A 15,083-nucleotide genomic window follows, 5' to 3' on the forward strand; every position below is an offset into this window, starting at 1 on the left:
GTGGTGGCAAGAAAATACAGAAGTCTTGACCGTCTTTAAGGAAGAGAATTCTGGTCCAACATTTAGAGATAAGCAGAAGCAGAGAGACACATGGCAAATAGTTTAACTAGTATGAAGCAATAAACTGCATTGTTGTGGGATCGGCTGCTTTTTCTTTCCATGGAACAAAACCGCTGGCCTGTTTGGAAAGGCCGGCTGTGCAGGGACAGGAATCAAGAGTCCCGTTCCAAAGGCAAGGTAGCAAACTCACAGCAGCTACAGAGCACAGCGCAAGCCCTGAGCAAGCAGCTGGGGCTTTGCCGAGAGGAAGGGGAATGTGGTTTCTTGACTTGCAAACAATGTTCTGGTCAGTGGTGCATGGCAGAGAGATGGACAATTCTTGATTTCCCCTGCCAGGCCCAGGAATTCCTGATTATCTGGAAATTTAATCTGTTAAGACCCAAATAAAACAGACAAATTTGCTGGAAAGTAGATTTTTAAGAACTTGACCTTTCTTGAGATCTGATCAGGTGCCAAAAGTGTGGGTAGAGGAGTAAAACAGGAGGAGTCCATTATCTGTGCTTGCAGAGAAAAGAATTCTTAGAGGGAGCCGAGCAGAGGCTCATTGCACAGAGGACCCAATGACCCCCTTGGCTTCTACCTGTCCCCGGGGCTCACGGGGGCCTGAGAGCACCGCGATGCGTGTGAGAGCTGAAAGATGCCATGAGAGGGAGGTTTACCTTGACACCGTCCGGCCCGAGTGGCCCGCTGTCCCCTTCCAGCCCCGATTCTCCCTGCAAGACAAGAAGCAAACACCCTAAGGCTGAGCCTAAACATGCTTTTTTCCCCATGCTTTCTGCTGCTGACTCATAGCAGCAAGTCAGGCTGCAGTGACAGGAGCCCAGCCCTGGATTTTGACACATTTCCCATCTCATACGCTAATGCTCAACGAGCTCTTCCTGAAGCATGAGCAGGAGTTCAGCCTCTGCTTTATTCTGAGCCACAGTTTATTCTCCATGGACTGCGGGAACACCTCCTTCCCTACGCTGAAAAGGGGGCTCAGTCTGTATTCGTTTAACCTAGGCCTTCCCCATCCTGCTCCAACAACTTATCTTAGTCCTGAGAAGGGACAAGAGCCACTGCCGGCTTCAATCCATCAATTCATCGCGTCCCTGGCTCCCTCCCACCCCTGCACAGTGTAGCCACTGTTTCCCTGCTTAATGCTGCCTTCTGCTCCAGCATCTCCCTGGCCCGTGCAGAACAGGATGGGTCTGTTCCCACTTCGCCCTTTCATAAGCGAGGTTGTCACAGCACTTTGCAAAGTGCCACTGGAGCATTGAAGAAGCTCCCGTAGGCTGGTGAGATCACAGGCTCTACGAGGAAGGTGCTTCCACCACTGCTCCCAAATAACAAGTGATTGGACAAGAGGAAATGGCCTCAAATTGCAACAGGGGAGGTTTAGATTGGATATTGGGAACAATTTCTTCCTGGAAAGGGCTGCTGGGCATTGGAAGAGGCTGCCCAGGGCAGTGGTGGAGTCACCTTCCCTGGGAGGGTGTTTAAAAGACATGGAGATGAAGTTCTTAGGGACACAGTTTAGTGCCAGTGTTAGGTTAATGGTTGAACTTGATGACCTTGAGAGTTTCCTCTAACCAAAACTATTCTATGACAAAGGCCATAAGGGTTACGGGATGCCCAGAGCAGGGTCTGTCTGCCCAGGCTGTGGGTGAACAGGGACCAGAGCCCCTGGGGAGCAGATAAGGCACAGAATCCCTGTCCGAAAGTGACCATACTCACTCTTTGGCCAACGAGGCCTTGCTCTCCAGGGACTCCCAGCTGGCCAGGATCACCCTAAAAAGAAGGAATCACAGACATGGAGACAGGCTGTTTATAGACAGTGGGTGAGCATGAAGCACTTCCAATCACACCCCTCATTTTGACGTTTTTCTTTCGTTCTCCCACACAAACATCTTCAGTTTGCAAGGGGGCCAAAAGGAGAGGTTGGCATCACCAGCACCTCTGCTCGCAGAGGGCCAGCACACACCTTGCAAGCTCTGTTGAAATCATGCTCAACAGGACAAGGGTCAAGGGGTGTTTTGTGCTGCCTGCAGCTGCAGAGTCAGAAGATATGTCCTTGGCACAGCCCTGTGGTGGAAAATCAGCAATGCTGGGACAAGAGGTAATGCTTTTAAACTAAAGGAGGGAGATTCAGGTTAGACATGGGGAAGAAATTTTTTTACAGTGAGGGTGGTGAGAGCCTGGCCCAGGTTGGCCAGAGAGGTGGTGGATGAACCATCCCTGGAGACATCCCAGGCCAGGCTGGACGGGGCTCTGAGCAACCTGAGCTGGTGAAGATGTCCCTGCTCATGGCAGGGGTGGCACTGGATGAGTTCTGAAGGTCCCTTCAACACAAACTATTCTATGATTCCATGATCCTACATCTTGTCCTTCAGCAACCTGGTCGTCAAGTGGTGACTGCCCAGAGCAACCCCAGTCTGTCCCAGCACCTCCCAGCTTTGGAGAAGGAGCAGCACAGGACTCTGTCTGACTCCCCAGCAAGGACGTGTTGCACTGACAGCAGGTAAAGGGGTGTTTGTGCAAATCATCGTGTCCTGTTCCCAAGGAGGGCAGCCAGGAGCACGGGAGCTGGAACACTCGTGCCGTATCAGGACGCCAAAGACACAGTAGCTCCAGCGAAGTGTCAGAAGATTTGCCAAGGAAAACATGGCAAAGGATGGGGCTGGGGGTGGGGAGTGAAGAACAGCAAAGAGGAAATTGCATTTAATCCCCACACAGAGTCTGTTCAAAAGCTCTGCACACAGGAGTGAACCTTCAAACCAAGCGGAAAGGGGGTTAGGATAAAATAAAAACCCCTCTGAGCTGCTCGGCACAGGGACCTTATTCAAACAAAGAGATGGTTTTTATAGGCCTGTCCACGTGGACAAGAAGGTGCATTCATGGCCTTGGAGCAGGGCACCCTCCCCCCATAACCATCCAAAGAGTTCATTCCCCACCGAGCTGAGGCTTGGAAACTGTGGCAGGATGTTGTCTGAGGGTATTTTTAAGTCTGGGACCTTCCTAAAGACTCTTGTTTCAAATTAGAAGCTGCCTGGATCTCTGGGTCTTAAGGACTAGCCTCTCCACTCAGATTTTGTATCCGCAGAAGAGTTGAGCTTCATTTTCAAGGCCCTTCATGGCTCGAGGCACGAGATCCTCGGCACGGTGCTTCTGCCCAGCACCGACAGCCTCTCCTTTGGGACAGGGCTCAGGGATTTGTAACCAAGGGTTTAAAGTTAACCCAATTTTCCTTTTTAAACGCTATCTTTATTGAATATGCTGTCTGCTTGTGCTGCTGAAGGGTGAACCTGCAATGTTATCCCATCCTGCAGGAACAGAAGTTGCTATTATCTCCCTGGTCTGACAGAGAAATGGCACTAAGCGTTTGTCTTACCTTCATGCCGGGTTCACCTGCAAGGCCAGGTTGTCCCATTGAGCCAGGCGGTCCCTGGAAAAAAACAAAAAAGGATTATGAAAAACCCCCATTGTAACCAAGTAGAAAGCAAGATCAAAGACATAATTCCTTTAGCAGAGCCCTCCCGAGACAGTGGAGCCCTGGTTGCCATGTAATTACCTCCCTGGATCTGGCTCAGGGTACACAGCATCAAAGAGGCCCCGTATCCCTCGTGCCCCATTCCTGGTGAGGTTCTGCCCCTCTCTCACGCCCCCTCTCTCCCCAGCCGCCTCTGACAAGAACCTTTCTCTTTCTCCTTCCAACCCCATTGCTTTCTCAGGTTAGTAACCACGCCAGGGAACAGCACTGGGACTGGCTGGGAAAGAAGGGAAAAGGTCCAGAATCACAGGGTGTTTCAAAAACCCAACTTGAAATCACTGTATCTCTGCAGTTGTGTCCACCCTGTAGACTTGAAAGCCCTTCACGAGGGTGCAGCAGGTTGGGTGACACAGTGGATAACAAGTGGATTTGAGTAGTTTATTTACTTATGATATTTGCATTCCGTACAACAATCTCCCCTCTCTTTGCAGTTAGGAATAAAGGAAAAAAGAGCATATAGTCTAGGGAGAACTCTGCTGCCCAGGGAATAAAGCCAGTTCCTGGCTTGCTGCAATGAATTCAAGCAGAGGAGGGAGCAGGGCACAAGTTTGGTTTACAAACAAATGGTCAAGTCACGCAATGAGAAAATTCAAGCTCCAATGAAAGCAAATATCCTGCTTCAGTTTCTCCAGAGGTGCCAGTGCAGAAAAAAGGCTCCTGGAAGCATCACAGGTTTGAATAAAGCTCTGTACTTTTCTTGGTTGGCAACATCCAGAGTGGCTCGGTAGCAGCTTGCCAGCTCCCCGGTGTGGTTTACCACGCTGAGAGCTCCATCCAGTCGAGCAGCCATGAGAATGGAAACTTTCATGACTCACACACTGTGCAGTAGACTGCATTAAAAGGCACCTTCGCTGCTGTTTTCACAACTAAGTGCAACATCTTCTCTATATTACAGCTCAGGACCTATGGAAAGGAGCTACCCAAGGGGAACTGGCACATCTGGTATAACCAGCCAAAGCTGTAATATTCATGGGGAGGGAAATCAAGCCAGGACTGCAGCTGAGTTGTGGGGAAACCATGGAGGCATCTACTGCTCTCCATCAGGGCACTGTCTGGCAGTCACTGCTGTGTTGGTTATGGTGTGTTTGTGCCATCGCTTCACGGCAACAGCAACCCCAAAGCACAGTCAGCAGCAAAGCGTTTCTCTGAGCTTCCTCCACTGCAGCTTGTGATGGGATTGCCACAGCAACTCAGGCTGGCGGACAAAACTGTGTCTTGTCAGCAACAACACCAGCGAGGGTGAAAGAAAAGACCACTTTTCAGTTTGAGAAATGTTTCTCGTGTTATGAAGATGGGTTTGCACATCTACCAACTGGGTGTCTATGGCCTGTGATGAAGTGATGCTCCAATTTCCGATCTTTTCTCTGTTCGCCTTAGAAGCTGATTTTCAGACTTGAGGGAAATCCTTCCTGCTCATGTCCCCAGGTGGGGGAGGATGCACCTCTGCGTGTTTACTCCTCTCTCGCTCCTGCTGCTCTTGATGCAAGGGGAAAACAAATAGGAGCAAAGATCAGACCTACCTTATGTCCAATTTCTCCCAAAGGCCCAGGTGGCCCCTGTGGTCCTTGTGGACCCTGAAAAACACAGACACAAGGCTCTTTCCATGAAATTGTTTCCATTTGTGAAGGGCCATGACTTTCATGGACTTTAAGATAAAACACCAGCTCCCTCCTACATCACAGTGGAGTTACACAGTGTACAAGAGATGGCCGGTGAGATGGAGAAGCCAGCAATGAGTGTGCTGAGGCACCTTACCAGGCAAACTGCACAGAAGGTCCTTCGTCTTTCTGCCTCCTGCCTAAAACTACTGCAGCTGGCAACCTGAAAACGCCTGCTTTACCCTCTCCCTTCACAGTCCAGGTCAGTCCCCACAGACACAGAGAGCAGATGACCCCTGGTCCTGTTGGCCTCCTTGAGGTCTCTGTCTCCACCTGTCATCCCCCAGTGCCTCCCCCAAAGCTATGGGCTCAGTTCTGCTACCATCAGTCTCCCTTCTGATCCCTCTTCTGCTCTACCCGCAAGCCCAGCTCCCCCTGTTACATCTGACCATGTCCCAGACCCAAGCTTGCTCTTCTTTTCTTCCTTCCTTTCCAAAATCCATCCCAGGCTGTATCCTACACTCTCCCTGGTTGGTCCATGGCCCCCTTTTGCTTTCCAGAGGTCTGACCTGGTCTTTCCTCTTGTCTCCCAGGACTCTGGCCAAGTCTTTCACATCTCTGACCCTGCTGGAGATGGCAAAGACAGAGAAGCTGGGAATGGGAATAAGTAGTGGGAAAGAGAAAGACACAGAAAGAAATGAAGTGTCTGTGTGTGTGCAATCGAAGACAGATGAAGAAAGACCAATAAGACACTTGCCGGGTCGCCTGGAGCCCCTTTTGCTCCTGGAGGTCCAGAAGGTCCTTGGATGCCCTAGAAAAATTAAAATCAACAAGGTCAGCTCCAGCTCATAGCATCCTTCACGCCTCTCAGCAATAACATGCATCTTAGAAATGCTCCAGTGAAAGGAGTGGTGACATGGCCCTATAAGTGTGAGACACTATCCAAATTCTTCCTCCTGAACCAGGACTCAAAACTTATGGACTTGAGTGAAACTGAGGTTATGAAAGGAAGGCACAAGGGATGGACACTTACCGGGAAGCCACGTGCTCCTGTCTCCCCAGTCTCACCCATCTTCCCCTGTGAACACACAGTTACAGCAATGAGCAGCTGGGAATGTGCTGAGACACCCATGGTGCTTTGGCCAGGAGAAGGTGCAGTTCCCTGGGCTCTGTGTAGGTGTGGGGACCCCTGTGGGGACTGTTACCACGCCAGGTTTGGCAGACATTGGCTCTCACAGAGAACATACCTGCAGCCCATCTGGCCCCAGCTTGCCTGGCTCCCCTGGCCGGCCCTGCAAGGCAAAAAAGACAACGACTCATTGGAAGGAACACAAATTGTTGGCAATGCTCTCATGTCTGAGCCCATAAGATCTTGCATTTTTGCGCACCAAATATCCCCTCCAGTTCTCTGCAGGTTTTGAGAGGCCAAAAGCCCAGCATCCCACCCTGAGGAACACCACACCAGCAAGTGTGGGCAATGGGCTGCATGACCTGAGGATTTTTGAGCAAACACTGCACTGGAGGAAGCCGGGATTCCATGGGATGCCCTGCCAGGGCATGAAATAAGGGAGATTCCCCGTCCCAGTTGCATTCACAGGGCCATGTGCACAAAAGACTCATTCCTGCTGGTTGATCCCCATGGATGGATTGAACATCCCCCATTCCTGAAGGAGGATGTCACCTTGATCCTACCCAGGGCAGTTAAGAGCAGCCTTGGCCAACCTGGCCACCCAGTGGCATTCACCTTGACACCTCGTGACCCCGGCTCGCCTACTGGTCCATCAGGCCCTCTGGCACCCTGGAAAAAGACAAAAGAGAGGCAGAAATAAGAACACAGAGTGTATGTCTCACTGGAAAATACAGCAGTCACCCCAGCTTTGGCCACCAGGAAAGTCCATGAGACCAGCCTTGGCTAAGTCAACCTATACCTGGTTGGACTGAGCACACAGCAGCTTGGAGCACAGGACTCAACAGATCCTTTTTTGTGTTTTCTTGCTTCATTTCTCACTGTTACTAATATGCAGCATCAAAATACCTTTTATATCTCTTAAATCAACTACCAACCACAAATCAAAGCCAGAGGAGAAAGGCAGGCCAGGAACAGCCATATTTTCAGACAAGGGTTACATGACAACAGTTCTGCAACGCACAGACTTGCACTTCTGCCTTTATGGATAGCAAACCTCTTCCTCCCTAGAAACCCTGCTTTTCCAGATGCCCCTGCCCTTAACCCTCGGCACACCACATTGTCTTATGGTCACGGTCAGGGCAATAAAGCCACAAAATACAGAGAGAGGCACACAAGCCCCACCATACAGTACCTTCCTAGCTGTTCTAGTCCCCAGCCTGCTCCCAAATGAGGGTATATTTGCTGGCAGCTGAACTCCAAGCCTTCAGCTGCAGTTACCTGCTATTTAAAGAACTGGCTGCTGTTAAGGATCAGGCAGGTGCTCATGCATATGCATGTGGGGAGGAGCGCAGCGGCTGTGCTGGCTTTGGCATGTCTGGTTCTACACCCGGCATCTGCTCCTGGGTGTACGTGTGTGTGTATGGGACCTCTGGACGTGTGTGGGACACAGACACTGTTGCAAATGCTCATGGCACATAGAAGAGTCCAGACAGTGAGCAATCCTGGATGTGATCAGTTAAAATGGAGCAACTCATGGTACAGCTCCGGCATCCTCAAGAAAGGGGTGTCCTTGTTCTTCCTGAGGGTTCTAGGCACCATTTGAACCCCAGAAACCAGCGTGTCACACTGACAAGACAATGAACAGCGCCATAGTCAGGGAAAATACAACAGTAAAAAAAGGGTATATCAAGAGACTCCATTAATGCACGTCATGTTCTTAATCAGGCCACGAGCTCAGTTGGGACTCTTAGGCGCTACTGCAATATAAATAATAAATAAAAACACAGAGCGGTGCTAGAATGTAGTGGTAAGAGGAATCCTGAGAGCGGGCCAGGGCGGAAATAGAGAAAACGGGAGCCAATGTGCTTAATCGGGATGCAAACCGCGTGCCAAAAGTAATAACAGGGCTAGGGAGCCAATGCGTTAGAAAAGCAACTCCAGTGTGACAGGCAAAGAGGGAGAGACTCACAAAGAAAGGCAGTGTAACAGCAGAAGATATATAGGAAATGCAGCCAAATTATTACAGCAGACAAACATTCTCAATAGAAAATAATGCAAAAACTTCTACTGTGCTTAGCAAAACCCTGCGCCCCTCAGCGTACCAGAAATTAAATAACAAAAAGCTTGTATTGCACACCAGTAAGACACAGCTCTAAAGAATGCTCAGCTTGGTCTCCAGGACAGATGGACAGCAAAGGACTGTGCCCTAGATGGGAACGCCACAACCCAAAAGGGTGTCACGCAGGTCAGAGCTTTGCTGCACTAATGCAATGGCAGCCCCTGCCAGCCCCGGACCTCAAGTGGCCACGACATCAGAGAGCAGTAAAGACCAAAAGTTGTATTAATCCATGTCCCTGTAAACCTCAGAGCACAATGACATAAACCAGAAGGTCATTTAAAAGCAGGGCTACTGACAGCTCAACCCAGATGGCACTGTGAGTTGGATCAGTGGGAGAATGGGACTTGGAGACATCTGGGGAGCTGCCTGGGGTGACAGGGACACCCAGCAAAATACACAGACCTGCCCTGGGCTGGATACTGGGCTGTCCAAAGAGAATGCAGGTGTCAGCATGTGTATGGCACTGGCACCCCGGGAAAGCACCCTGCCACCCAACTTGTCACCCTCCCTGGAAAACCAATTTTTCCCCTCCTCTTTGAGCAGCTGTTCAGGTATGTTGGGCGATTACATCTTAGATGGTGGGGTGATCTGCTTCTGAGGAAGGGGAAGGATGTACAGACAGGCAGGATTCTGTAGCTCAGCCCTGGATCACAGAAGGAGAGAACAGGGATCAGAGGTGAGTGGCACATGGAAATGCCCAGGTTAGAGGTTTACATTCCAGGACAGATGCTGCTGGGGAATGAAACTGGGATGCATCTGGCCCCTCCAGATCCATCTTCTGTAGCCTGTCCTGCCCCGTCCAGCTCCTTCACCGGGTGCAGGCTGGTGGGTGCCCTCAGCCCTCAGTTGGCACTACAGACAGGCAGTGATGGTTCTCAATGGTCTAACTCGGTTGCAGAAGTGTTTACAGTATCCAGGTTTCTTCCAGCAGAGCCCTGTCACCAGCATTGCAGGATCTGCCAGGGCAATCTCACTTCACAGCAGTCACCTACCTAATCCCATCACAACACATCTCGTCAGCATCTGACCTAAAGAAGGAGAAAGTGACCCTGTATTCACAAATGCACGTAGCAAGCTTCATCTTCTCCAGCGTCCTGGGCCAAAACCCAGGATAAAGGCTTCCCCTAATCTGATCTGACAGGAAAGGCTACATTTAGTCAATTAGTTAAATCTTTAAAACTCTCTTTTACTGACAACGCTGGTTACGGACGAGCGAGTGAGGTCCTGGCAGCTCTCCAGGGAGCATCCCATGCCAAACGCCGCATGGCACAGCACGGTGCCTTCCCCTGTAGACCCGGTGCCTTGGCCTTGCATGTAGGGTGGAGTATCCCTTGGATCCTCAGAGCTCCAAAATTAACTGATCAGCCAGGCATCCCCCTGTCCTGGGCACTGGGGAGACCACACCTTGAATCCAGGGGTCAGTTTTGGGCCCCTCATGACAAGAAGGACCTTGAGGTGCTGGAGCGAGCTGAGAGAAGGGAACGAAGCTGGTGAGGGGCTGGAGCACAAGTGTGATGGGAGCAGCTGAGGGACCTGGGGGGTTCAGCTGGAGAACAGGAGCTGAGGGGAGACCTTCTGATCTCTGAACTGCCTGAAAGGAGCTTGGAGCCAGGAGGGCGTTGGTCTCTTCTCCCAAGGATCAAGTGACAGGACAAGAGGAAATGGCCTCAAGTTGTGCCAGGGGAGGTTTAGATTGGATATCAGGAAAAAATTCTCCGTGGAAAGGGCTGTCGGGCATTGGAACAGGCTGCCCAGGGCAGTGCTGGAGTCACCATCCCTGGAGGGGTTTAAAAGATGCGTAGATGAGATTGTCAGGGATAGGGGTTAGTGGCAGGGGTGGGTTAACAATTGGACTCGATGATTTTGAGGGTCTTTTCCAACCAAAACAATTCTATGGTTCTGTGCCTACCCTGAGCACGGCAGGGCAGAGGGGCCAGGACAAACATGTAGAGAGGTGTCTTGGGGAACAGTGTCCCTGAGGCATGTGCAGCATCGACCCATCCTAAAAATGGGGTAAGGTGCAGTTAAAGGCATGGCTTTATCTCCAGTGTCAGCATCTCTTAGAGCCCATGAAACAGAGAAGAAAGCTTTTCTTTAGTCTGTGTCAGGCAATAGAGGTACACCCTGCTGCCAGAGTACACAACACTCCCGCAGAACAGAGATAAATAGTCAACAAGGTGTTTCCACAAAGCAGAGCTGCATTTCCCCCCATTTAAACAGATACTCGGCGCTCAAAGAGAGACAGGAACAAGCCTGTGAATAGTAAAACTAACTGTCAGCAAGTCCTTTGCAAAAATCCAAGACTCCTTCCTTACCCCTTTATCCAAATATTGATATTTTGCTATCAGCCTGGCCAAATGAAAAGCAAGCAGATGCCTTGACTGAAGATGATGTGAGACATCACTGGCCATAGATCTGCAGCTAATTTTTCTCAAACACTTCTGATTCTTTTTCAGCCAACTAGAAAGACCCATGGGAGCAAAACAATACACCTCTGCTTTTTCCCCATGACCAACTTCTCAGCTGGGCCTGGAAAAAGCAACCATTTTCAGGTTTGGTTAGATAACACCACTTCACAAATCCCTGCCATTTACCCATCCCAGCAGGCAGCGATGCGGCAAAGCATCGGTTGGGGTGGCAGAGATATCGGTCCCTGAGGAGAGTGGGTTCACACGCCTTATCTCGGCTTTGCAGGCTTCACCTGGGCAAGTGTCAATGCAGGAGCCTGGACAGATGAATGGCACGGTAGAAAAGAGAAATATACTTGGGGATTTGAAAAGCTCCTCTGAGTTGCCTGAGCTAGCACCTGGCATCCCCTCCAGTGAGAGAAGAAAACGCCAAAAATATTAATAGACTCCCCGGCCAGAAGAACGGAGCAAGGTTAAGTCATTTCACAGCAGGATTTCAGGTGCAGCTTTGTGATCTGAGTCGCCAAGTCACGGCTCCAGTTGATATTGAACCTTCTGCAGAGATTCTCAGTCAATACCTGGGCTTTTGCTATCGCTGTTCTCAACAGAGGATGCTGGGGACCACGCGTCTTCCTGCTGCGAGGAGCTGATTAACAGAAATGTGCTTTAGAATTGAAGTAAGATAGGGTAAGAGACTTGCTGAATCAGCCAACTCCAAATTTAAGCCTTGATTTGGTTGAATAATTAGGTTTAAACACATGCATAGCTGTCTCTAGCTGAATGTTAAGCACGTGTCTAAGGAAAATAAGCCTGGGCTCACATGTACAAATTTCTTGTCCTTAGGGAAGAAGAGAGGGAAACCATGTCCATGGAAGATTGTTCAGTATCAGTCTGATGGGATAAACAAAGAGTAAGGAACAACAGCCTTGTCATGACTAAAAAGAAGGTTATGATTTTTAAATAATTTTCTTCTTAAAATTTGTACTTACATCTTGACAACACAAAAGCTATCACAACATAAATACACACCCCAAAAAGCCTCCATTGTTCTTTCCAATGGAAACCATCTTTGCTATTTACGTTTCCTTCAAAAGCAAAATTACTTTAATGAAGTATCCACAAACAGAGCTCATGGAATCCACAAACATCTGGCGGAGGCTGCATTCATGTTTCCACTCTGAATTGAATTACATCCCTTTTGTAAGCTAGGACAGACAGAGGGTAATGTCTGAAATTACAATTGGGGGATCATTTCCCATCCTGAGAAAATCAAGAGCCAGAATAGCAGGACAAACTGAGCAAACAAAGAATACCATGTGCCTGGAGTATCTTCTGAGCGTATGAAAAGAAGGGAAACGTGAGAGAGAGATACACAAACCAGAAATCTTCCAGGCAGAAGATCTGCTGCTCCTTGCAATGCTGACTTTCCCACATCATACTCACAGAAATCTGTGGGATTTCAGAGCAAAGCCCAAATTCCTCCTCTTTGCTGGGGATCTTAGAAAGGATGTCTGTCTGTCTCGCAAATTCTGTACAGATTATATCACTGCGATATCCAGCTTTGCTCTTGGTTCTACCTTGTGTGATAATAAATATCCCCTTTGTCATTCCTGACAGTAGGAGTGGAGCTGAAAACAGCCTGGTCAGCTGTGCTCTGCTTGTGGGTTGAGGTCTTGAGGCCATTGCAGATGTAAGAAGCTGAAGAAGGTGCTTGAATCTCGCACAACCCAAGAGCCAAGTGCCACCATTGCATGTGGCTGTTTGCCGTGGGGGGAGGCTCAGTGCAGGGGATGCTACTTCTCTGTCCCCGCATTCATTAAAGGCACTGGTAGAGTCATCTGATCCCCTTGGGGGATCAAGGGCCTGCACAGCTGGCAGCCTGCATTCATCCAGAAAGTGTTTCCCCTTCAGCTCTGCGCTGCAGTTTTACCTTGAGATATTTCCTACCATCCATCCAAAGCCTCCTGTGAAAGTGCCTCCAGTTTCTCATCCATCATGATCATGGAGGTCAGTTAATTGTTTGTACGTAGCATAGAGAAACCCCAGTCCCCAGGGGACCCTCCAAAAGCAAAGCTGGGGAACAAGATCCGTGGGCCTTCCCACCAGAGGGAACAGCAGCAAGGAAGCTGTTTTTCCCCTGTTTTTTTCCAGCCACAAGTTAAAAACTGAACCCTGATAAGCATCTGCTGGGCTTAGGTGTCACTGGTGACCTTCTAGCTGTGCTTTTAAAACTTAAAGTAGTTCCAGGGTACATAACTCTGGGGTTATAAAGCTTTCTAGTTGGTTACTCCATTTCCTTTTGGCAGTCCCAGCTATTCAAGGGAAGTATTAGCTCTGGTATAGGGAAACATATGCAACTCTTGGCTGTTCCGAATTCCCCAAGCAGGAGTTGTAGTAGAAGCAGAGACTGGGGATGGGTGAAATGTGTAGTTTACTCCAGCCTATGTCTTTGAAAATGAAACATGCAAACAGATATCACAAGATCCTTGGAGGGAGAAATGCAAAATATGTTGTTGTTGGGGCCTTCAGCAGAACCCATGTGCGCTCACTATTAATACATTGTAAAGCAGCTGGACAAGGGAAAACAACGCAAAGCAGGGATGTTTCTGTAACAAATGTCCCGTTGAAGAAGAAGAAAGATTGAGGAGCTCAGTGGGACATGGGCTGGATGTCACAGGCAGGAAAACAAGCAGCTTTGGCAGGTCTAGAGGTCACTCTGCTGTCGGCTGTCACCCAAACTGAGCAGGAAGAACCACACATGAGCTGCCACAGAGTCCCTGTGAAACATTCATCCAGTATAACACATACTTGTAGCACTGTCAGGGATGCTATTACAGCATCACCCAGGACTGAGCTGGGGTCTGCTCTTTCCAGGCAGAGTGAGGATTCGCACACACTTTGCGGTGTGGTACTGTTTAGATACGAATAGAGAAAATCAAAGCCTTGTGTTATGGGCTGGAAAAAGCCATAGAAAGACACAGGACATGCTTATAATTTGATCTACTGACGACACAAACCACACCTTTCTCACAGCCCTGTGGAACACTGCCAGAAGATATCAGTCCTGCGAGACCGAAAGGCGAGACATGGGAAGAGCGGGCGGTTCAGCTCCTTGTCAGCTCCACTTCTGCCTGCCTCGTTTCTTCATTCTGTCTCATGGCACAACATTTCCTGCTGTCTCTGCCTCTGGCTAAATCACAACACTCCACATCTCAGCTGCTCTCTGTCCCTTGGCAGCAAAGGCACCTGCACCTTTTTCCCAGATACACCATCCTCACCAGAAATGTCCATAAACCATGTTTTGACATTGCAGGTGGTTGGAAAACACAAGCTGGAACACTTCTACAATAAACTCTACACTGGGACAGCCCTTTGCCCATACACATCACTTGCATTCGTATCCCTGGTAAGACTGGGTTCACTGAGCGGAGTCTTTGCACACAACAGACACATGGCTGGGAAGATGCTGCCCCAACTGCTGCTCATCTTCATACCCCAAACTAACCCACCAGATCGCTTTTCCAACGTCTGAAAGAGGAGAGGGAGAAAAGCTCGTGGAGGGTGCTTACCCTGCGGCCCTTCACCCCTCTCATCCCTGGCGCACCACGGGCTCCTGCCGGACCCTGGAAGGGGAAAAGGAAACAAAATTAGAATGGAGGATGAGGAAGGCAGCAGCTGTTGGTAAGACCCCACATCTGTACGTGATCTGCAGGACCCTCACACACAGCCCCTTGACCAGCAAGTTGGTTCATGAAACTCTTGCCAAAGACGTGACCATATTTACTTGACTATAAATGGTCTTTTTTTAAAAAAACCTCCCTGATTGTCTCTGGATTATGAACATTTAGGCCAAGGATCCTGGCTGAAGTTTATATGCTTAAATATCTGCAGCCTGTTGTCTGTGTAAGTGGTGTGATGTGAAGAGAAACTGAACATCTACAATTCCCTCCGAAGCTATTAAAAGCAGCTGTTGCACAGTATCTCTACAAAAACAATAATAACCAGGATCTGTTTTTCAGTTGTTCAAATATAAAATCAGACACCTCATCTTAGGTATCCAAGTCTGACCTTTTCAGCCAAATACCGATTTTATCTTCAAGTATCTGTTGCCCTGTTAGTGCAGTATAAATATTCATACTGGCAGAGAGATGCTGATTTCATTTGGGCTGTTGGTGTTGCAGATGATCCTGTTGTTCTTACACTTACAGAAAGGTTTCAGGTTTTCTTTTGACCCAGATTC

General features: G+C 49.2%; 1 protein-coding gene across 5 annotated transcripts in view; it reads right to left on the reverse strand.

Moving 5' to 3' along the window:
- The window catches only part of COL27A1 (collagen type XXVII alpha 1 chain), a 161,093-nt gene that overhangs the window by 37,438 nt on the left and 108,572 nt on the right, over window positions 1–15,083 (reverse strand). For all 5 annotated transcript variants that reach the window (XR_010467189.1, XM_065035855.1, XM_065035856.1 and 2 more), the window contains 9 exons: window positions 14,413–14,466; window positions 6,932–6,985; window positions 6,435–6,479; window positions 6,221–6,265; window positions 5,945–5,998; window positions 5,110–5,163; window positions 3,431–3,484; window positions 1,777–1,830; window positions 720–773 (listed from right to left, as the gene is read on the reverse strand). Coding sequence is in view for 4 of the 5 variants with exons in the window: in XM_065035855.1 (XP_064891927.1) it covers window positions 720–773; window positions 1,777–1,830; window positions 3,431–3,484; window positions 5,110–5,163; window positions 5,945–5,998; window positions 6,221–6,265; window positions 6,435–6,479; window positions 6,932–6,985; window positions 14,413–14,466 (468 nt within the window). In the remaining variant the exon portion in view is untranslated. The remainder of the gene's footprint in view (window positions 1–719; window positions 774–1,776; window positions 1,831–3,430; window positions 3,485–5,109; window positions 5,164–5,944; window positions 5,999–6,220; window positions 6,266–6,434; window positions 6,480–6,931; window positions 6,986–14,412; window positions 14,467–15,083) is intronic.

Source organism: Columba livia, chromosome 19, assembly GCF_036013475.1.
Source record: "Columba livia isolate bColLiv1 breed racing homer chromosome 19, bColLiv1.pat.W.v2, whole genome shotgun sequence".
In the NCBI taxonomy this organism is placed as follows: domain Eukaryota; kingdom Metazoa; phylum Chordata; class Aves; order Columbiformes; family Columbidae; genus Columba; species Columba livia.